At 44.5% G+C, this 24,983-nt stretch overlaps 1 protein-coding gene across 15 annotated transcripts in view; it reads right to left on the reverse strand.

The window, feature by feature from the left end:
• Nucleotides 1-24,983, reverse strand: part of ZFHX3 (zinc finger homeobox 3) — a 169,377-nt gene that overhangs the window by 68,615 nt on the left and 75,779 nt on the right. For 12 of the 15 annotated variants that reach the window (XM_035118697.3, XM_060276018.2, XM_060276020.2 and 9 more), the window contains 2 exons: nucleotides 19,642-19,716; nucleotides 9,591-9,822 (listed from right to left, as the gene is read on the reverse strand). In XM_035118697.3, the coding sequence (XP_034974588.3) occupies nucleotides 9,591-9,822; nucleotides 19,642-19,716 (307 nt within the window). The remainder of the gene's footprint in view (nucleotides 1-9,590; nucleotides 9,823-19,641; nucleotides 19,717-24,983) is intronic. The other 3 variants (XM_088672002.1, XM_088672000.1, XM_088672003.1) reach the window with 1 other exon arrangement.

Genomic DNA, 24,983 nt, shown 5'->3' on the forward strand with positions numbered 1-24,983 from the left:
TAGTTGAGGAGGCCACTTGCACAGCAACAATGAAGCCCAGTATCAGCAGCATCCAGAGCAGAAGGAAACATGCTAACTCCATCTTCCCTATGACAGCCCTTTAGATATTGGAAGATGGTTATCATATCTCCTCTCAGTCTCCTCTTTTCCAGGGAAACATACCCAGCTCCCTCAACTGTTCCTCATAAGGCTTAGTTTCCAGACTCTTGATCATCTTGGTTGCCCTCCTCTGCACACGTTCCAGCCTGTTAATATCCTTCTTAAATTGTGGTACCCAGAATTGGACAAATTGGTGTGGTCTGACCAAGGCAGAATACTATGGTACTACAGAATACAGGTACTATGACTTTCCTTGATCAGGACACTAGACTTCTGTTGATGCAGTCTGAAACAGCATTAGCCTTTTTTTGCTGCTGCGTCACACTGTTGACTCATGTTAAGCTTGTGGTCTACTAAGACCCCTAGATCCTTTTCAAATGTACTGCTGGCAAGCCAGCTGGTCTTCCTTGTATAGGTGTAGAACTTGATTATTTGTCCCATATGAAATTATGTTGGCCCCCTTCTCCAATCTGTTAAGGACAACTTGAATCCTGATTCTGTCTTCTGTGGCATTGGCTACTCCTCCCAAGTCGTGCTATCTGCAAATTTGATTAGCAATACCTCAATACCTTCATCCAAGTCATTTATAACTACTATGGGCCAAGGACAGAATGCGAACACACACACTCCCATTATAAGGCCATTAAATGTTTAGGGTCTAAAATGACTTACTGGTATTTGTACCTCTGCTTCTAGGAAACAATGAGAAGGGCATCCTCCCTACACAAGGTTTCAGAGAACTACTAGAGTGGCCAAACTAGCATGGTTGATTTGATATTATAAGCTACTAACATGCCTAGTGGGTGGCGCTGTGGTCTAAACCAGTGGTCCTCAACCCCCGGGCCACGGACCGGTAGCGGTCCGTGGATCAATTGGTACCGGGCTGCCTAAGGATCATTAAATACAATTAAATTAAAATTATTAAATCAAAACAATCTAAATAAAATATAAACAATAAACGTCCCCCCCCTCAGCGGGCCGCAGTAAAATTATCAAACGTTGACTGGTCCGCGGCGATAAAAAGGTTGGGGAGCACTGGTCTAAACTACAGAGCCTAGGGCTTGCCGATCAGAATGTTGGCAGTTCGAATTCCTGCGACGGGGTGAGCTCCCGTTGCTCGGTTCCAGCTCCTGCCTACCTAGCAGTTCAAAAGCACATCAAAGTTCAAGTAGATAAACAGGTACTGCTCCGGCGGGAAGGTAAATGGCGTTTCTGTGTGCTGCTCTGGTTCTCCAGAAGCGGCTTAGACATGCTGGCCACATGACCTGGAAGCTGTCTGTGGACAAACGCCGGCTCCCTCGGCCTATAGAGTGAGATGAGCGCCACAACCCCAGTGTCGTCCGCGGCTGGAACAACCATCAGGGGTACCTTTACCTTTACCTAACATCTTCTCTCTCCCCCCCCTTGCTCCCCGCCCCCAAATCCTGGAATCCAAACAGTCACCTTTCCCCTTCCTCAGAACGAGGGAAGGAGGAAGGGCCCCTGGGAGGTGGCCTGGAAAGCAGAGGCAGCTGTACTAGTCAAGTGGAACAGACAGGCACTGCCTGCCTGCAAAGGCTGGAATTAATGCTATTGTCCTGCCACAAAGGCAGCAGCAAAGCAAGCAGTGGAGGGCAGAGGACAAGCCCAGCTACAAGCCAAAGGATGAAGGAGGAGAATGCCAAGAAATTAGGGAGAATCTTCTTGGTTTGGTCTAGGGCAGGGTAGTAATGCCTAGAAAGATATCAGCTTTTACCTAGAGAGCCCAGAGGTCAATCATACATGTTTCATGTGAATATGCAGGAAGAGTATGTTACTGACACTCATGGGCTGGAGCATCAGCTACAGAAGATACAGGTATGGGTGTTGTATTCAGTCAGGCACCAGAAGGCAAAGCTAAACAATCTTTTAATTTATTGGCTTTTGGAAGTTTGGCCTGGAAGTTTGGAAGAGTGAACTACTCATCAGCCAGCATGATAAGGCCATCAAAACGGTGCAACAGCCTGGAACTACAAGTGGCTAAAATGTTTTCAGATGTCACTGGACTGCAAGGAGATTCACTTCAAAAGGATTTGCAAGCTGCAAGTGTAACCATGCCACATGCCAGAAACACTTGCTGAAAAAGAAATCTCAAATACAGGAGACAGAAAGAACTCATCAAAGCCTGATGCGTCATCACCACCAGGCACATATACCTCCCGCCCCAAACTTGAGAACAGGTGATGCATGAATTGCTTCCTGACTGGTAGCAGACCACAGAAGGAGCACAGAAGGAACCTATTTAACATGGGAAACTATTGAGAAGGGCCTGTGCTCAGTGGTACAGCATCTCCCTTGCATACAGATGTTCCCAAGATCAATCCCTGGTTCTCCAGATAGGGCTGGCAGAGGCTCCTGCCTGAAATCCTGGACAGCTGCTGCCGTCAGTGGAGACAATACTGAGCTAAATGGACCAGTGGGCTGACTCAGTATAAGGTAGCTTCCTAACTGCCTTATTCCAAGTTAAGTCTATTTGTTCATCTGTCTGGCAGTGGCTCTCCTGTGTCTAATGCAGTGGAGGTCTTTTCAGCCACCTGCTACAAGATCCTTTTATTAAAGGGTTGGACCTGGAACCTTCTATGTGCCAAGCAGAGTCTACTACTGAGCAACAACTTCTCCACATACTGAATCCGATCTCCCAAAGGTATGAGCAAATTACAAAGCAGTAGGAGGAACTGATTCTGTATTTCAACATTGTCTATCAACCAAGGCTTTCAAACGACCACCATGTGGGGTGCTGCCCTCTGTGCCCTGCAGTTTCTGCTGCAGGTTGGGAAGACGTATATAGCCCTGCGTTCCTTGGGCAAGTCATCCAACGGGAAGAGAAGAGCTTTCAGAGGGAAGGTGAAGCTTTGCCTCTACACAAAAGGGCAAGATAGCATCAGAAACCCAGCCAGGCCAAGTAAAGCCTATGTTGTGGCTTACTGCTAAACACAACACGTGAAAAGAACCAGGCCTGTGCAGCAGCAGCAGCAGGAGGAGGAGGAGGAGGAGGAGCAGGAGGAGGAGGAGGGATGCCTTTAATGATGAGAAGCAGCCAGCAGAGGGACCCCAAATCACTGCCAAGTTTCCCAGCTCAGCAATCTGGCAGCTGGCTGCTCCTTGTGGGCTTAGGATGCAGCTGAACAAGGAAAACATTCTGGAACAAGTCAGCAGCTGGAGCTTCCTCTCTTGCTGCTTAATGAAAGCCATGAGCGGCTGATGACAAGTGTCTGGTGGAGCAAGCTGGAGGTTTATGAGATTCCTGCCACGTTTCAGAGCAACTGCAGCATGCCTTCACTCTGCTTGCCACAATCCTGCTAACCACTTCCTTCCTGCCAGGCGCTCCTACTAGAGACTTTCATTAACCCAGTGCTTGGTGTGTGTGTATATATAAGTTTATACTACACCTTCAAGGGGCATGAGAAAGTGTTTCCTTGAGCAAAACAGAAAATGATTAAGCTATTCATATCTTTCACCATCACCTCTTCTACCCACTGGACACAGCTGCCTTCTTGCCTCCCAAAACACAAACACATGAGGACAAATTAAGTACTTCTTCTGCCAAAACCTCAGCACCTAGGTATGAGATGTAAGTGGTGACATTTGACTCCAATAGAGAAAGCTACCCAAAAATGAGGGAACTGATAAAAAGGAAGTTGAAAAGGAAATAGGGTCCAATGTCTCTAGAATGCTTGGGGATTGTACCAACACACTCTATTCTAATGGAAGTTAGCTAGAATGTATACTGGAGATCAGGGCTAAGAGGATGCCAGTGTGGTTAACCAGGAAAATCCAGAAACTATTAGGAGGCAAGAAGGCTTTCTTCAGAAAATAGAAGTCTTGCCCAAAGAATCACAAAATATATTCAAACTTTGGCAAAATATATTCAAACAGACAATAAATGATGTAAAAAAAGAAAGAAAAGAATTTGAGGAGCACATTATGTTTTCAGCAAAGACCAGCTACATAAAAACTCTTTAAATACGTTAAGAGCAGGAGACAGGCTAACAAGGTACAGTAGTTGGACCTTTGGACAACAAGGAAGCCAAAGGTGTGCTAAAGGAGGAAAAGGAGATTTCAGAGGTGAATTCTTTGATCTGTCTTGACAGTGGAAGATGTAAGAAATATCCTTGTGCCTGAACTAACTTTCAGGAAGGCAGTCTGAGGAACAAAGGCAAACAGTGGTAATAAGTCACAAGGTTCTAGGTCTTAATGACAAATTAAAAAGTGACAAATCACAGGGTTTGGATGCACCAGGCAGTTTTAAAAAACACTTGAATGTTAAATTGCTGGTCTTCTAACAAAACCATGTACAGTAGCTTGAAGTTGCTTTGAGCAACTGCCTTGCATGCAGAAGGTCCCAGGTTCAATTCCAGATAGGGCTGGGAAAAGTTTTTGCCTGAAACGCTGGAGAATGACCATGAGTTCATTCTTTTAGATTAGCGTTCAAGTAAATTCCTCGTTACATTTTCCAGCCAGTGTGTGGTGGTTTTGGCTGTTTATGGTTCATACCGTGTTTCTCATATTATAAGTCATGTCTTATATTCATTTTTACTCAAGAAAATAAGCCTGTGGCTTATTTTCGGGGGTGTCTTATTTTTTTAAAAAAATTATGGTACCTCCTCTTCCTGCTGTGGCTCGGCGCCCGGAACTGGCTGCTGTGCACTTTGTTGGCGCTTCAGCAGGGCACGCTGCTGGGTCCTGCCGGGTTGGGGCTCCAAGCTGTGCGCGCTGCAGCTCTTGCTGCGTCCCGCCGCCGGCTTGGAGCTTGGCAAAGCGCGCGCTGCTGCCTTTGCCGGCTCCCGCTCCGTTGGGGCTTGGCAAAGTGCGCGCTTTGCCGAGCCCCGACTGAGCGGGAACCAGCAAAGGCAGCAGCCCACCGCCGGCTTGCTGCTCGAGCCGGCAAAGGGTGGGCTCCCCGCCATGTAGTGCTGCTCCCATCCGGAGGAGGCTGCCATGGGTGCCGAGGCCCCGCCTCCTCTTCCTCCTCCTTCCCCGTGTCCTTGTCTCGGCTCTGGCTGAGCCAGAAGAGACGGCGGGAGAGCAGCACAGCGCGAGCACAGCGCACACCAGGGAAGGAGGAGCCAGGCCGGGCGGAGCTACCGCGCTGCAGTACACGAGGAGCCGGAACACGCATCACTTCCTCCTCCTTCCCAGCTCCCACCGGCGGATCCTCTGCCCCGCCACAGCCGCCCGGCCTGCCTGCCTGCCCGCCCTCCGGCTTCCCCACGCCAGAGGCTCCTCCTCGCCCTCCGGCTCCGGCTGCGCTCCCTCTCGCGCTCCCGGCTGCCTCCTTGTCTGGGCCCCTGCTTGCAGCTGCTGCCGCCGCCGCTGCCCTCTTCCTCCTCCTGTCTCTCGCCTGGGCATGTCGTCCCATTTTCCCTCGCGGAAGGTTCTTGCTGTCGGCCGCTGCCTGCTCCTTCCTCGCTTCCTGGAGCCGCCCTCTCAGACCTTTGCCGGGTCCCGCTGGGTTGGGACTTGGCATGGCATGCCCTGCCATACCAGCATGTCTTATTTTCGGGGTACGCCTTATATTTCGTTAGGTCTTGAAAATCCTGCCATGCCTTATTTTGTAGGGATGCCTTAAAATATGAGAAACACGGTATTATCACCACAGTGATACTTTGCATAGTTGTCTGAAACCCTGGAGAGCCATTGCCAGTTAGAAAAGACAAGGCAGCTTCCTATGTCCGTACAGTTAGCCTCCAAGCCCGAGGAAAGTGGCCAATGTTACACCAATTTTTTTAGAAGGGATCAAGTGGAGATCTGAGAAAATGCAAGTCAGTTAGCTTAATGTCTGCTCCAGGAAAACTGGTGGAAATCACCGCTAAAGATAGAATTACCAAGCATATGGAAGAACAAGCCTTGCCAAAGCAGAACCAGCATGGCATCTGGAAGCCTAATTTCTGTCTCACAACCCATTAGAGTTATTTGAGTGTAAACAAGCATATAGACAGAGATGATCCAATTAATTTTGGTCATATCCATACCATGCATTTAAAGCATACATGGCTTCCCCCAAAGAATCCTGGGAACTGTAGTCTACCTCTCACAGAGCCCCAATGCACAGCACCCTTAGCAATATACAGTCCCTAGGATTCTTTGGGGGAAGCCATGTGTGATTTAAATGTGTGGTGTTAATATGACCATTTTGCACTTAGACTTTCAAAAAAAGCTGTTGATAAAGTACCTCACCAAAGACTCCTGAGTAAGCTTAGCAGTCAGGTTCTCTTATGGAGCAGGAATTGGTTAAAGAATAGGAAGCAGAAGTGCCCTGGCCCCAAGGCTCAGAATCAGGAACTGTGCTTTTTAACTTGTTCATAAATGGCCTGGAGGACCGCAGAAACTTGAACAGAAAGGGATTGCTAGGAGTTCCAAAATGAACTCTCAAAACTGGGTGAATGGCATTTAAATAGAAAACGAGATTCAATGTAAGGAAGGGTAAAGTGATGGCCAGTGGAGCAAAAAAAAAAAAGTAACTTTACATATGCACTTATTAAGCCTAAACTGGCAGTGACTGATGAGGTTCTATGATGTCAACCCAGTGTGTGACAGTTATGAAAGGTAAATTCCATGTTAGGGATAATTAGGAAAGTGGCAACAAAACTGATAATATTGTAATGTTGTTGTTGTTTAGTCGTTTAGTCGTGTCCGACTCTTCGTGACCCCATGGACCAGAGCACGCCAGGCACTCCTGTCTCCCACTGCCTCCCGCAGTTTGGTCAGACTCATGTTGGTAGCTTCGAGAACACTGTCCAACCACCTCATCCTCTGTCACCCCCTTCTCCTTGTGCCCTCAATCTTTCCCAGCATCAGGGTCTTTATACCTTTATGCAAATTTATAATGTGACTGCGCTGTGTGCAGTTCTGGATGCCTCACCTTGAAATGGATTTTGCAGAGCTGGAAAGGGTTTAGAAAAGGGCAACAAAATGACCAAGGGGCTGCAGCACCTCTTATATGAGGAAAGATTACAACATTTGAACTTTTTTAGTTTTTTTAAAAAAGCAAGTAAGGGAGGACATGACAAAGATGTATAAAACTATACACGGTGTGGAGAAATAAGATAGAGAGGTGTTTCTCCAGAATAATAAAACTTTGGACCATCCAATGAGGCTGGAAGATTCAGGACAGACAAAACAAAGCACTTCTTCACATAACACATACTTGAACTATGGAACTCACTCACACAATAGGTTGTGATTGTCACCAGTGTGGATGACTTTAGAAGGGGTTTAGATAAATTTATTGAGGAAGCTGTTAAGGGCTACTAGTCATGACGGCTATGTTATTCCTCCACTGTCAGAGGCAGAAATCCCCTGAATACCAGTGGCTGGGAATCACAAGTGGGGAGAGTGCTGCTGTGCTCATCTCATCTTTGTGAGCTTCCCATAGGGTGGCCACTGTGAGAACAGGATGCTAGACTAGATGGGCCTTTGGTCTGACCCAGCAGGGTTATTCTTGCATTCTTATGTCTCAGGCTGTGATTAGAAGTGGTGCTGAAATAATTATGTTCACCACAATGAATTGGCTGTTGTTTGCTGTCGAATGAAGGGACTGCTGCCATGCCTCCTAGCAGAGCCATGGAGGAAATCAGGGAGACTATTTATGGTTGGGCTAGGACAAATGGATGGACCCTTCTGCATAAAGCAGCATTCTGTCACACATACAAGGAGAATGGCACTTAACTGAGCCAAGGAAGGCAGGCAGTAGGGAAGCCTACAAAGGCAAAGGAGGCCTCATAAGTCAAGCAAAAGGAAGATACATTGGATTGTCCTTAATTTGGGCCAGGACGCGGGTGGCGCTGTGGGTTAAACCACTGAGCCTAGGGCTTGCTGATCAGAAGGTTGGTGGTTCAAATCCCTGCAACGGGGTGAGCTCCCATTGTTTGGTGCCTGCTCCTGCCAACCTAGCAGTTCGAAAGCATGTCAAGTGCAAGTAGATAAATAGGTACCACTGTGGCGGGAAGGTAAACAGCGTTTCTGTGCGCTGCTCTGGTCGCCAGAAGCGGCTTTGTCATGCTGGCCACATGACCCTGAAGCTGTCTGCGGACACACCGGCTCCCTCGGCCAGTAAAGCGAGATGAGCGCCACAACCCCAGAGTTGTCCGTGACTGGACCTAACGGTCAGGGGTCTCTTTACTTTTAGTTTGGGCCAAGAGACTAGAGAAAACTTCTTGAAAAATTCCTACGATATACCTGATAGCCCTTTAAAAATAGGAACAAAAGTGTGATCTCAACATAGATTTGTATAACAGCTGGATGATATTAGCAGTTTTATTTTCAATTCCTTTCTGAGTGATGCCTCACATGGCATTTGCACTTTTCACGGCTGCTGCACATTGGATCTGTTTTCTGCTACTCTCTCTCTCTCTCTCTTAGGTTCTCATTGAACCTAAGCAAATCTGATTTGAAAGCTTTATTTTATTTTAGAAAACAAATGCACCAAAAACAAATTGGAGGATAGGCCAGTTTGAATTGGAAGGGGCCTCTTCCACACTTCTATAGCATTAACCTAACCCAGCCTCCTCTCATTAATGCCCCTGCACAAAACACAATACAAGGAGCTCAGTCTTCTCTATCATGTTAGACGGGGGGTGGGTATGGGACCAATACATTGACTCCAGTGGTGTAGTGTGTTTTGCCAGACCCAGGGGCGTGCACATGCGCATGTGCACCAGGGGCAGTTGGGCGCAGAGGGTTAACAGAGTCTGCTGCGCCAGCCCAGCACTCACCACCAATGTGACCCCAACTCTACCAGAGCCAAGCAGGGCAGCACTGCGTCACCTGTCCCTGGATCATCCCAGCCTCTAAAAGTGGCTTGGGGCTGGCAGGGCACCCTTTGATCCCAGCCTCACAAAGTGAATCATTCAGATCAGATTCCAGCTTTGCAATGCAGGATGGAGTGAGGAGCCAAATGTGTAGCGTTCCCCAGAAAAATGCACCCAGGGCCATCACCCTGAGAGCCCTCCACGCTATGCCTCTGCCTCCTTCCCTTGCCACCCCCACTGCCTGCACATAATCCTTACTTCCTGCAACCTGCCAGGGCATGGCACAGCACGGTTGGTGCTAATGCAATCCCAAAGGAAAAGAAGCAGACAGCAGGCAGTAAGCAGTCTCTATAGATCATAAAACAACTCATGAAGGCCAGCTGGATGCTTTCCTTACAACAGGAGAATGAAATGCAAGTAAGATCTCCACAACACTAGACGAATACATCCACTTCAGGCCAACTTGGCTGATGTTGGTCCCACCAAGCAAGCAGAAAGTCAGTGCAAACCGTTATTCAGCCAGACAAGTGTCTGAGTGCTGGGCCAAAAATCCAGTCGCAATCCTAGTGCTGCCTTCCCAACAGCAGTCATGAAGGGAGGTCAACTTGTTCCTCACCTTCTGAAATTGAGAGAGCAACACCCTGGTGTCACTGAAGCAGACACATCTCACTGTAATGGCAGAAAGAAGAGCTACACTTTGCTCGTGTGAGAAATACCACTCACCAGCATCAGGGGCGGAGCACTTCTGGATGGTGAAGATTTGGCCCAGGTCCTCTTCTTCTTCGGGAAGGCCCTTCTGTAGGCGCTGCAGCTTACGCAGGCTCTCACTCCGCTGGTGTTTCATGGAGCGCACATGCTGAATGAGATTCAGTTTGGCCTTGGTGGAGTAGTTACATAGGACACAGTGGTAGAAGCAGCTTTCCCCATCAACTCCACTCTCATGATGCTGAAGGTGCTGCAGAAAGGAAATTAGAACAAAAGGTCAGCAATGAGGACCAACTTATACAAACTCCAGGGCAAAACTGGCAAAACTGAGCGTGTCAAAATCCTAGGGACCTCAAAAGCCCAAGTGGGGGCAGAAGAAGGCAGACTTCCCCACACTCTCTGCATTTCACTCATAAGAAGCATCTTTTAAAAATCTGAATTTAAAAGACAAACTCGTCGTTTGTCACCTACACTTACTCTACACAGAAAACTATTCAGGACTTCACTACCTGTGGAAGTTCCAAAGTACCACTGTACAGCAAACTAGAACAACATCCAAGGTGCATGACACAGGGAGTTAAAGGATCAGGCCAAAGGCCCATCTAGTCCAGCACCTTTTTGTCACACTAGCCAACCAGATGCCCCAATAGGACACCTGAAAAACAAGAGCACTCTCCCCACTTACAGTTCAGAGGCATTTTGCCTCCCTCACTGGAGTCATCATGACTAGCAGCTGCTGGTCATGATAGCCTTATGTCTTTTCATGAATTTGTGCAAAACCTTATTAAAGCTTTCCAAGTTGGTGGCCATCACCACCTCTTGTTGAAATGAATTCAATCGTCTAACTACATGTCTGCATGAATAAGTCCTTCCTTTTGTCTGTTCTGGATCTTCTAGCATTCAGCTTCATTGGATTGCCCCACTGGTTCTGGTATTATGAGCAGGAGGGAGAAAAACTTATTTCTATCCACTTTCTCCACGCCATGCATAATTTTATACACTTTTATCATTTCCCCCTTCAATTGCCTTTCCCCCTAAACTAAATGTTCCCAAATGTTGTAACTTTCCTCATGGGGGCTTCTTCTAGTCATATGGTCATTCTTGTGCTCTTTTCTTAACCTTTTTGAGTTCTACAATGTCCTTTCTCAGCTGAGTTGACCAGAACTGTACACAGTATATTCCTGTATGTGTAAAATTGGGGGAGGGTTGTTGTTGTTTTGCCTCAATGTGCACGGCTTTACACTTGCTTACAATGAAGCACACATGCCATTTAACACACATTTATCCAGTTTGAAGAGCTCCTCACATTCCCTTTTTTGTTTTTACCACTCTGAAAAAAATGGGTGTCATTTGTCTGACCTTCCTTCTTTCTGCAGCAAACACAGAAAGAAACCAAATTGGATCATCTTTGGCCAGCTTCACAGCAACCCACTCCTCCTCACCCGTGGGCAGTAATGCACCTCCCTTCACAAGCCTGCTGAATTCAATTCATTATAGAAAAAGCTTTGTGAGAATTAAATGCTAGTTCAGCCCCTAGTGCAGACTGCCCCTCAATGGAGTTGAGCTAGACCAAAAAAGAAACTTACAATTCTCAGGGATAACAGGCAGAACCACAAAGAAACATTGGAAGCTGTCGTACATCAAGAGAGATGACTGGTCCACATAGCTCAGCATTGTCTACACTGATGAGCTGTGATTCTCCAGATTTTCAGATAGGGGTCTCTCCCAACCCTACCTGGGGATGCCAGGGATTAAACCTGGGACCTTCTACATGCATAGCACATGCTCTACTCAAAGCTTATCCATACAGAATAGGAAAAGGAAAAGCTAAACAAGAAGTCTCCCTAGGAAGTAATTTCTTCTAAAGAATATAGGCTTTTACTAGCTACTAAGTAAGAAAAGCCAAACAACTTCTGCCAGGGTACATTGATCAATTCCATAATTTGGAGGGGCACAACAGTTTCCCCCTCCCCCTTCCCAACAACAGGAAGCTTCTAACATCAGGTTCTTCACGCATGAAATGCAAAATATTGATCATGGTTAGTCAAAGCTTCACTTTTAAAGCAGAAACACACTGAAGTACATTTGATAAAAACCATCACAAGTGAAGCTCCCAAAGGATTAGAACTTGCTGCAAAATGAGGGCATTCTTCAGTCCAGTGAGGACCATTTGTTAGAAAAGAGATAGTCAACACTGTGCCCTCGTGATGTTGTGGACTAAAACACCCACCAGCCGCAGACAGCATAGCCAATGGTCGGGAATGACAGGAGTTGCAGTCCACAAGAGCTGGAGGGTATTACTCTGACTACAAATAAGCTGAGCTTAGATCCTGGAAAGACAGAGGCCCTGTGGGTGTGTGATTCCCATGCCTAAGAAATTGGTCAACTGAAGAAGAAGAAGAAGAAGAGTTTGGATTTGATATCCCGCTTTATCACTACCCGAAGGAGTCTCAAAGCGGCTAACAATCTCCTTTCCCCTCCTCCCCCACAACAGACACCCTGTGAGGTAGGTGGGGCTGAGAGACTTCAGAGAAGTGTGACTAGCCCAAGGTCACCCAGCAGCTGCATGTGGAGGAGCGGAGACGCGAACCCGGCTCCCCAGATTACAAGTCTACCACTCTTAACCACTACACTACACTGGCTCTCCTACACCACACTGGCTCTGGACAGGGCTGCACTTTCTGGTTTTTTTTAAAAAATATATTTTTATTGGTTTTATAAAGGTACAAAAAAGGGATATACAAAAAGAATACAAAAAACGAGGGGTATACAAAAAGAATACAAAAAACGGGGGGGGGGGGAAATGAAGAACAAAAAACAAAGAACAAGGAAAAAAATATTTCTATAACAATATCATATATGATTCTTATTCTGTCGACTTCCTCCTCCCCCCTTCCACATTTCTATTAATGACTAATATAGCGCTCTCTTCTTCTTAAACCGTTTCTTCTTCTAAAATACTTATTATAAAAAATTATTTGATCCATTTTAAACACACATTCCCAATATTTGGGGCTGCACTTTCTGAAGGAGCAGGTATCCAGTTCCGGGGTACTTCTAGATCCAGCTCTGTCAATGGAGGTGCAAGTAGCCTCAGTGACTAGAAGCACCTTGTGACTGGTGTGACAGCTACAACCGTTCCTGGACCGGAAGCCTTGACCACAGTAGTTGAGACACTGCTGCAACATAGTCTGTGTGGGGCTTTCCTTGTACTTTATGCAGAAACTGCAGTTAGTTTTAGCAGCTCGCTTGCTGACAGCAGTGAGACCCTGTCTGTATGCAACCCTCTGCTCAGAGATCTGCACTGGTTTTAATTCTATTTAATAAAATTTATATATCTCTGGATTGGTAAGAAAACCTCTAAGCAGTTTACAAAATATAATATGAAACATTAAAATATGTTTTAAGCCGGTTGTCTATCTGCTACAGGGCCAAGATAATCAAAGTGTTACTATTAGTAAGCCCTTAACAGCTAGAGACCAGTTTACTTGCAGAATTGCCTTACCCCATATAGGCCCACTCAGTTGCTTCAGTCTATGGAACTGGCACTGTTATGAGTTCCACATAATACTTGTAAGGAATCTGTCTAAACCACAGAGCTTCTTGGGCTTGCTGATCAGAAGGTCAGTGGTTCGAATCCCTGCGACGGGATGAGCTCCCAATGCTCAGTCCCAGCTCCTGCCCACCTAGCAGTTCGAAAGCACACAGTACAAGTAGATAAATAGGTACTGCTCTGGCGGGAAGGTAAACAGCGTTTCTGTGCACTGCTCTGGTTTCACCAGAAGCAGCTTAGTCATGCTGGCCACATGCCCCGGAAAACCTGTCTGCAAACAAATGTCGGCTCCCTCAGCCAGTAAAGTAAGATTAGCACTGTAACCCCAGAGTCGTTCGCGACTGGACTTGAGTGTCAGGGGTCCTTTACCTTTTTTATGCCACTTAAGAGGTTTTCACAAAATCAAGTGGTATATAAATTCTCACCACACAGAACTTCAGCAATCTGCAACCAGGGTGGCGCCCAAGAAGCTTATTTGGACTACTGCTGCCCAGAAAGGACCACCCTGCTGAGAGCCTGAGGGCCCACTCCTGCCTCTCTCCACCTGACTCAGGCTTCAAAAGGACTGATGCTGTTAAATTGCTTTTAAGTTGTTTTTTAAAAATATTTTTAAAATTGCTTTTTGGTGTTTTAACTGTTTTTAACATATCCTACGCACTTTTAAAATGTGGTTTTTTTGGGGGGGGGGGGTTATTGGGTTGTTGTTGTTTTCAATTTGATTATGTACTTTGTAGTTCTACATTCTGATTTTATCCTGTGAACTGTCCTGAGACCTGCAGGTATAGGGCGGTATATAAATTCAATATATTATTATTATTATTATTATTATTATTATTATTATTATTATTATTAGGATTTCTTGCCCACCCTTCACCATATAGTCCCAGGGCAGGTTACAACATTTATAACTGTGTAATGTCAAAGCCAAATAAAACAGTTCTAAAATGAAAATAGATAAAATAAATATACACAACACAAAGAAGCAGGTCCCACAGAAATCTTAACTGCCAAAGGTCAGGGGAAAGAGGTGTGTTTTCCAGATAAGAAGATATAGCAAAGGTGATAGATGCACATCTGTGAGGAGGGAGTTTCATGGTTTAGAGGCTACCATGGAGTATGTCCACCCCAGGCTGCCAGCCTCTGAACTTCTGACATAATGAAACAACCAAGAGGGCTCCTTCTGTCTATCTGAGAGATCTGTAGGGAAGGAGGTGGCCTTTCAGATATCTGGGGTTTAGGCCTTTGAACACCTTAAATCAGGCCCAGGAAACAAACAGCAACCAGTGCAGTTGTCTTAAAATAGGGGTTATATGATCTCTAAATAGAACCCTGACTAGTAAAGCTGGCTGTTGCATTTTGGACCAGTTGAAGTTTCCAAATAGTTTTCAAGGGAAACACTATGTAGATCACATTACAAGCATCTGAGTTAGACATCACCAGACCAAGAGTACAGTGGCCAAGTCATCTCTGTCTGGAAGGGGCTGTTGCTGGAAACAGGCATTCCTATCCAGCGAGACTACTTGAGCCTCCAGTAACAGTGCTGGATTCAGGGGGACCCCCAAGCTATAGACCTGCTTCATCTCCCCAGCTCCTGTATGCAAGAACTCAGAATACATTTTCTTCATGGGATCCTCTTTACTGGCCCACATCTAGTCCATGACCACCTCTAAGCATCAATCTAGCACCAGAGTTGCCTCTCCCAATTCAAGTGTGTGTGTGTGTGTGTGTGAGAGAGAGAGAGAGAGAGAGAGAGAGAGAGAGATGCATCACTCACATATTTCAATCCAAAACTCCTGATAAAAGATCCCAGCGGCACTTCAAAAAGGCCAAATGGAAGAATGAGTCCTTTGTACTGGTGGGCTTCAGGGTTTCTTAGAGCTGCAGCTGGGGAAGACTCTGGGCTTATCCACACTTCCTCTTGTCCCGCTGCTATCCCCCAGGGAAAACAGCTCTTTAGTGCTCTATTGCAGCAGCAATTTGGGTTTACTCCAGATTGATGTTTTCTCTGATTTAGCTCTAAAGATTGGGGCTTGGGAAAGGAGCAAGGCAAGGGGGCAATTGCTCGGACCTGTGCCTAGAAAGTGTGGGTCAAGTGGAGAAATGCTCAGACCTGTGTTTTCTAGGCATGGGAGATCTGCCCTCTGTCCAAACAATCCACAAATAAATGTTCAAGACCCATGGACAGTTCCCCGTGTTCAGTTGCTAAGGGACAGTAGCTATACAGTTAAGGACAGAAAATGACTGAGAAAGAGAAATTTTAAGAAAGGTCTGGTGGTGAGCCACATCTTGAAAAGATGTTAGAGAAGAAAGGAAGAGAGCCCCAAAGGGGCTAACCAAGCAAATGGCTGTGGAAAAAATTTCACACAACTTAAAGCTCAGGAGGGGAAAGAGAAAGCAGCACTTGTAAGGCTGATCAGGAGTCCAGTAGAACAAAGACAGACACAGGGGTTGAAGTCAAGGAGAAAACAGGTCTAGGGGATGCTGGGCTAGGTGTGAGCAGGACCAAAACTATTTTGGGCTGCTAGGTCTGGACTCTAGAAGCTGACAGGGGTGTGGGTATTGTCTGCCAGTTGTGGCCTCTATTGCTATTGGTGCACTGTGAACTGTTAAATCTACAGAAGGAAGCAATAAAGGCTAAAGGCAATGGATAATGACAGACTTATACATACTGATTTTAACTGAAAAGCCAGTTCCTTGACTATGATTTTGGTTTCCCAGGACTGGCCCTCCAGAAGTTGTTGGACACCAACTCCCATTAACCTCAGTCAGCATGGTCAATGGTCAATGATGATGGAAGCTGGAGGGCCACAGGCTCCCCAACTCTAGTTTATCATGAATAAGGGAGACAAGGAGAGCAGGTGAGAAACTTTGGGTTCAACCTATAGCAGTAAAATCACTCAGTAGGTTCTGTAAAAGTCATATATTGGGCCCAAATGCCCTCATGTTGCCAAAATTTTAGGACAACTGCATAGAGACAAGTGAAGGTAGGCTACACACAGTCATTTCAAGGGGGAGTTAAATCTCCAACTTTGCATACAGTAGAGTCAGATATGCCCCTGTACATTGCAGGAAATCTCCGCTCTGCTGGGCCAAGAAAATTTTCACATGGTGCCCTCAGCTTTTCCCAAATGCGGTCACTGTCAGGCCTCTGTGGTTTCACCAGCATTAAGGTATACATTAAAAGTCAACAAAAAGGTGGCTCAAGGAACTAAGCATAATTCATGCAAAGCAGTTTTAGAGAAAGGGAACAGAGGTCTCCGCAGCAAGTGCCAGAAACTATTGATTAACTGAACACCACAGTTAAGACACATAAAACCAGGACTTAAAAATGAACTCACTTTTATGCTTCTTCCACCCCAACACTGCCTGGATCCTAGCTGACATAGACATACATGGCTTGTTCACATCATTGTTACAGAAGGCGTCTGAGTTTTATAAATAGTTAAACTCCCTTTTATATCTCAGGGCAGATTAGAAATTGCAACTGTCCCTGAAGCAAGCAGTAGTCAACCATCTCCCCATGGTCAACTGCTCTGTGAAGCCTGTGCTAAGAGTGGCAGAAGCAAGCAAAGGTGCTGCTGTTGCTGGCACCTCTGAACCCTTCTTCTGCCCCTTCCATAGAACCAAAAGGGAAATCTATTTTATGGCAGTATCTCAGATTGCTCACCGCTTTGCTTTCCCCCATCCATTCCAATACAGAAATGACTGGTCGACCCAGGGTTTGTTCCTCTACCAACACCTACATGCAATGGAGTCTCTGTCAGGATCCCCCATAAACAACAGAAACACACGGCCGGCAGGTGGATTTTTGCTCCACCCTTGAAGCCTCATTAAAAGCCAATATTGCTCAACCTAAAGATGGAGAGCTCAGCATAGATTTTACTGAACGTTAAATCAACCAGCAAGCACAGCCAGCAAACTCTGTGGCACTTTAACTTTAAATAATGCAATAATTATTGAATTTCCTTTTTATAACTGAAGTGCTGGAATGTAAACAATGGGGCTGTAATTGCAGGAAGGGGGGATCAATAGAGGCAATCGTTTTCAGCCATGTTAATTGTAAATACAATTGCTCCAAGATGTCAGCCTTGTTCCTCTCGCTCCCAGAATCACCCTAACGGATGACAGAGTCCAACTTTCCCATTACAGCTGTTCGTTCCTTTAAGAGGTTCTCAATCAGGTCTGATCAATCTGTCAAGATAATGCATGGAGTAAGTAAGACTCTTCCAAACACAAACACCCAATCAATAGCCCCAACTGGCTTAATGAGGAGGGGCTAAAGCCCAGAGGGAGGCAAGAACCCGGCTGCAGCACAAGCCAGCTAAACAGATCAGTCCTTAACGAGGCTGCTCTGCATGCAGGTTTCAGAGAGCAACACGGCCTCCTCCCCAGGGACAGGTGGACACGCAGCAGTAGAGATGGGACCAAGCAAGTCTTCCCCAATTGCACAGTAGGCCACAGAATCCTAATTAATCACTCACTACAGCCATTCCAAAAGACAGAAGACTGTTGGGCTGCGGGGCCCTTGGGCTGCTCAGAGGAAAGACCAGAAGCCAGCAGCAGCAACAAGATCAAGTGGCCTAGAAGCAGAAACCATCCCTTTCAGGTGTGCACATGCCAGCCTCCTTGCAGAATAATGGTATGTAACTATGAACACGCTAGAAGGGGGCAAAGAATGTATATGCAGAAGGTACCTTGAACCTGACCATTTCTTTGGTGAGGGCTTCCACAGCTCTTTGGCCACAATGAGAGAAGGCAGAAAAACAAACGTTGGGATAAATCTCAATTCCTAAGCATAAAAATGTGTCTGTCTTCTCAAAAGTTACTCACAAATCCTTAAATGATTATGTCATGTTTATGAGCAAGGCTGAACTGATGGGGAGTACACATTTTTATGAAAAAACATGACTCTTATAAAGTTCCCATCTCTACTACCATTATCCAGTTTTTCTGGAAGCCTGCAAAATAGGCTAAAATATCAAGCAAGAGATGCAGGAAGCATTGCCCTCACTCTGATTTGGCTTCATGAAGTCACCTGAGTGGCTAGGTGGTATTACTAGGCAGTCCATTTAGAGTGAAGGCAATGCTTCCTGCCCTTACTCTTACTCCGCTCTGTGACAATACGAATATGATTGGTTGCATTATGACTTTGTATCATAATTTTTGTCTATGTGATCCCAAACTACCTAGCTTGTAAATTGACATAGAACCAAGAAGCTTCTAACAAGCTGCAAACAGCACATCTAAAATATTTTTAGATGTTCTTAATATTTTAATTATATTGCTATGCTACTTAACCATACCACCTTTGGGAGAAAGGATGGGGTAGAAATTTAATAATTAATAAAAAAATAGTTTTAAAATGAAAAAGGTATTGGGGGATGAAACTTAACCTGACACTTTTTGTTGGTGAAAATTCAGCATACATTTTAGCGCCACAAACTAGTGTAGTAGCTCTGGAAGATGGACACTCACTTGGAAGTTAACAGAAGTGACATCTAGAGCACAGATCTAATTCTGCCTTCAGATACAGAGTTAACAGTACTTGTTTTTCAGCTTCTGGCATGAAGACATCTGAGGCTCACCCTATAATTTAATACGTGTATACCATCAACTTTGTGTGCAAAATTCATTATCCTAGGGAAGTTGGGAAAACTGAGGCAAGACCTATAATGCGCCAGTTCAGGACAACCTTACGATATCCTAGATCCCATTTAAGTGCTAAACAATCTGTTGCTCTCCACTACAGATAGTTCATCCTTAACAGCATCCCCATCATTAGGAGTCATAGCTTAAGGGTAGAGCACATGTTTTGCTGCCAGTGGTCTCTGGTTCAATCTCTAGAATCTCCAAATGCACCAGGCACTTTCAAGAGCAGACTCATTCCTCATTTGACGGTACCCATGAGGTGAGGCTTTAGTGACTGCTGTGCCTAACTTGTGGAACATCCTCCGCAAGCAGACCTATCTGTGTAGCCTCATTGCTTGTCTTTTGGTAAGCAGCTAAAACTTGACTTTTCAAGGGAACTTTGGGCTTGAAACAAATCTTCTCTGTGTTTCCCTGATTTTTTAAATACTGCTTTAAACTTTATAACTAAGAATCTCCAACAGAAAGGCAGAATATAAATGTTTTAATAAATAGGCCTACAGTGGTACCTCTAGTTACGAACTTAATTCGTTCCGGAGGTCTGTTCTTAACTTGAAACTGTTCTTAACTAGAATTGTGCTTTTGCTAATGGGGCCTCGTGCTGCCGCTACGCCGCCGGCACACAATTTCCGTTCTCATCCTGGGGCAAAGTTCTCAACTCGAGGTAACTCTTCCAAGTTAGCGGAAGAGTTTTTTGCTCTCTTCCTTTTTTGCTTTTTTCCAGCCATATCTATCTTATCTATCTTTCTATCTATCTATCTATCATCTCCTCTGAAAGTTAATTTATTATGTTAACACATTTTGGACAGTATGCATGTAGAATCTGTTAGCATTGTAGTCAGCGTTTCCAAACAGTTCAACAACACTTACATCTTGCACCAGATCCAGGGCATCACATAGGATTAAATCAAGAGTCGCCTCTCCTCTTGTCGGTTCCATGGCTAACTGTTAAGACACAATCATTTATCATGTCTAGAAATTTTGACACATTGTCATGGCCTAAATTTACATTTAACTGGTCACTGTGAGGGTAGATAAATGGCCATTCATTACAATTTCTAGTTTGGATGCCTCCCAGTTTCCTTCTACCTCACCATATTGTTCAGATTGTGGGTGTTATAAGTCAGGACAAACTGTATTACTGACGAGGACTGTATTACTGAAGTCAGAAATACGGTATAAGGATATTTGTACTCTTCTCATGCCACCTCTTTGATAGGCTGTTATGTGGAGTCCAGCTGGGCTCTCCTGCCTTGCTTCTTTCAGAAAGAGGTTGAATGACCTGCTAGCATTATTCTCCTCTGGCCTTGGGTGGAGGCAAGTGCAAGCTTTCAACAAGCATGTAACCTAGCTAGAAGAGAGATCCAGACATGGGAAATCCCCTTTCCTCTTTCCCCCACACAACACCCATTCCAGGACCAGGACAATTTGATCTGGTTTTTTCTGGGGGGGGCATTCCTGCTTCACATGTTTCTTTGCCCTACATTTAGTAAACAAAAACAATGGCATATCATGTTAATTTTAAATGCTGCATAGCTATCTTTTAAAAAAAGATTCCAATAGCCAAATGTACGGTAGTCAAACTTAAATATTTGACTGGTGAGGGTTGGGGAAAACAATAAGGTACACATAGTATGGTTTAAATGTTATTGTTATTTTATTAATACTTTAAAGTGTTTTTAAAAATAACAAACTCAATAGAAACACACATCCCTGACTTTAGGGCACAGGGACTAAGCTCTGAAAACTGTTAGTATATTATTTTTGTTATACCTGTGTGCATAAATATTTGTGCTTTCTAGTGAAAGTCACCTGGAAAAAGTTAATTAAGATTTTGCTTTAGATTTGATTGGCATTGTATCCATTCCAGCCCCCAGTTGATCTGTATTGTGTTCATTCATTTTGTTATCAGTCAATTTAATGAAACATTTTTAAAGCAGATAATTTTCTGGTAGTGAAAAGATTTTTCTTCCAAAAGCTTTTTCTGTGCCACATCACTGCTGCACACACCATTGCAATGACCATCAAGATATGAAAGGACTGTCCAGGGGCTGATGAAGGCCAGAGTCATAATGATAAAGAAGTTGTAATCAAAAGGGCACTAGGAGAAGGGGACGACAGAGGACGAGATGGTTGGACAGTGTTCTCGAAGCTACCAACATGAGTCTGACCAAACTGCGGGAGGCGGTGCAAGACAGGAGTGCCTGGCGTGCTATGGTCCATGGGGTCACGAAGAGTCGGACACGACTAAACGACTAAACAACAACAACAAACAATCAAAAGACAGTGAGCATACAGCAGGTCCAGGGGCTTCCTCCAATCCATAGGAAAAAAATCCCCCCTCCAGCCTTAACTGTACTTGAACCTTAAAGCAGCAGCAAAAGTAACTGAGTTGTCCTTTAACCAGGATTTGAAAACCTCATGAAGTAGTAGACTGATCATCATCAGCCAATAATTCAAACCACATTCTGGATAAAAATTCTTTCAATAAATAAACCTAATAATATCTAGTGATTAAACCAGAAGACAACAACAGTATCCATTCCACAAGAGATGGATATGCAGAAGGGGAAGGCTGTAAAAAGACCAGCTTGGGTTTCTGTTAAAACTAGGCAGCGTGGATAGATATGGTATTATTCAAGAAAAGGATTGCAGACTAAAAAACACAACAGGAATAATATGAGTATGAGGTGTTTTTTTAAATAAAAAAAATATAAGTATTTCATTATTGAAACAGTATTATGCATTCACATTTACTCTATTATTATTTTTATTAAAAAATACAAGTTGCCAATCTTGCATATCCTTGCATTTAGTATACTGTACATACAAAAGGAAATCAATAAAAAATAAAAAATAAATAAAATACATGACTAGGAAGGCTTCATCTCTGGGATATCCTGACGCAGCTCTGGGGTTGGCTTCCACACTTGCATACATTAAACCTCAGCATAAGATTTTCATCACTTCAGTTCTTAAGGTTTTACACCCTTGTCTTCTACCTATCACACACACACCCTTGTCAGAGTCATACAAAGCTCCTGCCTATATACCATCTGGCAATAAGCAAGTTGCATGGATTAATTACAGTTTATCATCACTAAAGGAGCACTTTGCCAACCAGATCTAGAAACCAACTAACACCCCCAATTTCTTGCCCACACAGCTTGTTCTGAGATAAGCTTCTACTGGGAACCCCAAGGCAGAAGCACTCCAGAAATGACCCCCAAGTAGCTTCAATGGGCTGGTCTTGGATAAAGGCAGAACACCAAGAAACCCAGTCCCAAAGCACCTGACAAAGGCAGCTTTAGCTGGACACTCAAGTGAGACCAGGGACTTGCTGCATAAGCTCCAAGAATGTAAGACACATGAGATCCAGCCTATTGAGGGGGTCACTAGTTTATGAACAACTAAGGAGCACAACATTGGCAAAGTTCATGCAAGTTGAAACAGGTCCACATAAGTGGGGGCAATTCTGCAACCCTCCATGGGAAACAAAGGCCACTTGAGCTATGGTCACCAACCACAAGATTTGCTTCCATTGGAAAGAAACAGTCCTAATTTCTCCCATCCTACGCTCAGTCAAAGGCACAACAGATCTTCTTCTGGATTGTTCATATTCCAATAAACACATTTACTTCAAGTCATTTAATTAATGCATATAGTAGCTATATTGTCACTGGGCAACCAATTGATGGTGCGTAACAGAAACAAAGGCATATATTCTGGAGGCCCAACAAAGGCCTATCTCATTCTAAGAAATGAGATAGTAATAAATGCACAGTGCCTACCAATGAGTGCATGAACTTGATTATAGGGAGTGATCTCAGAGCAGTGCTAGAATACAAAAGTATTCAGTAGGCACTCATCCAAGGAGGAGTTCTGGGACCCAGCATAAAGTCCTTGCCCCCGGTGGCAGTTCTGAATAGCCCACTGAGCCTCCACTGAGCTACCCAGTTCCAGAGGCATCTTGCCAGTCCTCAACGTAAACCCCTCCATGCCTCAACCCGACTATCCCTCTTCATGCCATGTGTGAAATCCAGAGCCAACGGCAGGAAATTCACATTCGGGTCATATCCACACCTGATACACCATACATTTAAAGCACTCTTATACCACTTTAGCAATCACAGCTTCCACCAAAGAATTCTGGGAACTGTATTTTATTAAGGGTACTGACCTCACAGAGCTACAATTTTCAGTGCCCTTAACAAACTAGAGTTCCCAGGATTCTTCATGGCTTTTAAAGTGTTATAACAGTGCTCTAAATGTACAATGTAGATGTGACCCTAGTTGCCAGGAGACATCATCCACAGGAGTCTACGTAGGAGGAAGGAAAAGCCAGAGAGAGACCAGGTGTACCTTATAACCTAGCAAGTGAACAGGAAGGGGCATCTATCAGTCTCCCTTGGGCCTCTGATGTGATCAGTCTCCTCTGGGGAAGCCCTAGTCCCAGCACTTTACCTTGGCTTGTTTCCCTTGGGTTTAGGGTCCCTCAAGGAGCAGAACATCCATGCTATGCATTTTTAGCAGTTACAGCATCAGACTGAGACTGGAGAGAGACCCAAGTTCCAATTCCTACTTGTGGGGCAATTGTTTCAGTGAAACACTCAGTAGCCCAGCCTTTATCATTAACCATGTTCACAGAAGGGATGTGCAAATGCTAAAGCAGGGGTCAGCAATTTTTTTCAGCAGGGGGTCGGTCCACTGTCCCTCAGACCTTGGGGGGGGGGACTATATTTTGAAAAAATATATATGAATGAATTCCTATGCCCCACAAATAACCCAGAGATGCATTTTAAATAAAAGGACACATTCTACTCATGTAAAAACATGCTGATTCCTGAACCGTCCCCGGGCCGGATTAAGAAGGCGATTGGGCCTTAGTTTGGGGACCCTATGCTAAAGCATGTAGATTAGAGGCATCCATTTAAGTGAAGGCCCATCTTGGCCATTTTCTTTACTCACAGCAGCAATCCACCTGCATAGGCAACGTTAAATTGTAAGCCAATAACTTGGAGATCAGACATGTGGCAAATTTTACATTTGCTGATCAAAAAGGTAGCATTGATCTTCATCTCAAAGCTTTTTTTATGAGGCGCACTAGCATACCATCAGATTCATATTATAAGAACATATTGCCTTAGTGCACAATTGAGAAAGTGGTGGGACAGATCCATGACCTGCCAAGATACACAAGCTGACTAATACTGTGCACAAAGCATTCCACTACTAAAGTGTGAACTGACCTCAGAGAACACCTTTCTGCCATCATGGTATGCTTTCAATTGTAAGCCTGCAGGCAGGGCCTTTGCTTTAATTTTTTGTAGAATGCCTTGCAATTTTAGTTGCTTCATATTATAATAATTTATGCATACATACATACATAAATACATACATACAGGGTTAACACTAGCATTTAGGATTTCCACATATCCATAACATCAAGGGCTTTTGGAAGTCATCAATAACCCCTTTTCCCTTGGGGATTGTCTTTGAAGTTTGGCCTGCAGTCCACAATGAAAAGCTAAACTGTTTGGGTAATTTTACCTAAAGAGGGGGAAATTGGGGTAGGTGGGTAGGAAGGCAGATATAAAACTGAACATTTTGGAAAAAAGGATTTCTTTCCCCTCTCTTTCATTCTACTAGAATTTGTACACGTAATACTAGAACTCACTGGGTTCATTCAATGAATCTGAAGATTCAGGACAGACAAAAGTACTTATTTACAATGTGTTCAATTGCAGATTATGGAATTTGCTCCTGCAAGAGCTAGCGATGGCCAGCAACAGAGAAGGCTTCAAAAGGGGATTAGACAAATTCATGGAGGACAAGGCTGCTGATGGCTACTAGCCATTATGGCCATGTTCTATCTTCACTATAAGAGGAAGTATTCCTTGGAATACCAGTTGCTGGGAATCAGAAGTGGGGAGAGTGCTGTTCTGCTCTCATCCAGCTTGTGGGCTTTCCAGAAGAGGCATCTGATTGGGCATTGAGAGAGCAGGATGCTGGACTAGATAGGCCCCCTTTGGCCTGATCCAGCTACAGCTAGTCTCTTCTTATATTCTTGCACACAACACATACATTAACTTTTTTAAAAAAATGTTTTTATTAGTTTCCTTAATTAACAAACACACACAATAGATTAACAAAAATCATAACAGAAAAAAGGAAAAAAATCCATAAATTCTTACAAAAGAACTTATGCCGCC

This window comes from Zootoca vivipara, chromosome 6 (genome assembly GCF_965207765.1).
Source record: "Zootoca vivipara chromosome 6, rZooViv2.hap1.1, whole genome shotgun sequence".
In the NCBI taxonomy this organism is placed as follows: Eukaryota; Metazoa; Chordata; class Lepidosauria; order Squamata; family Lacertidae; genus Zootoca; species Zootoca vivipara.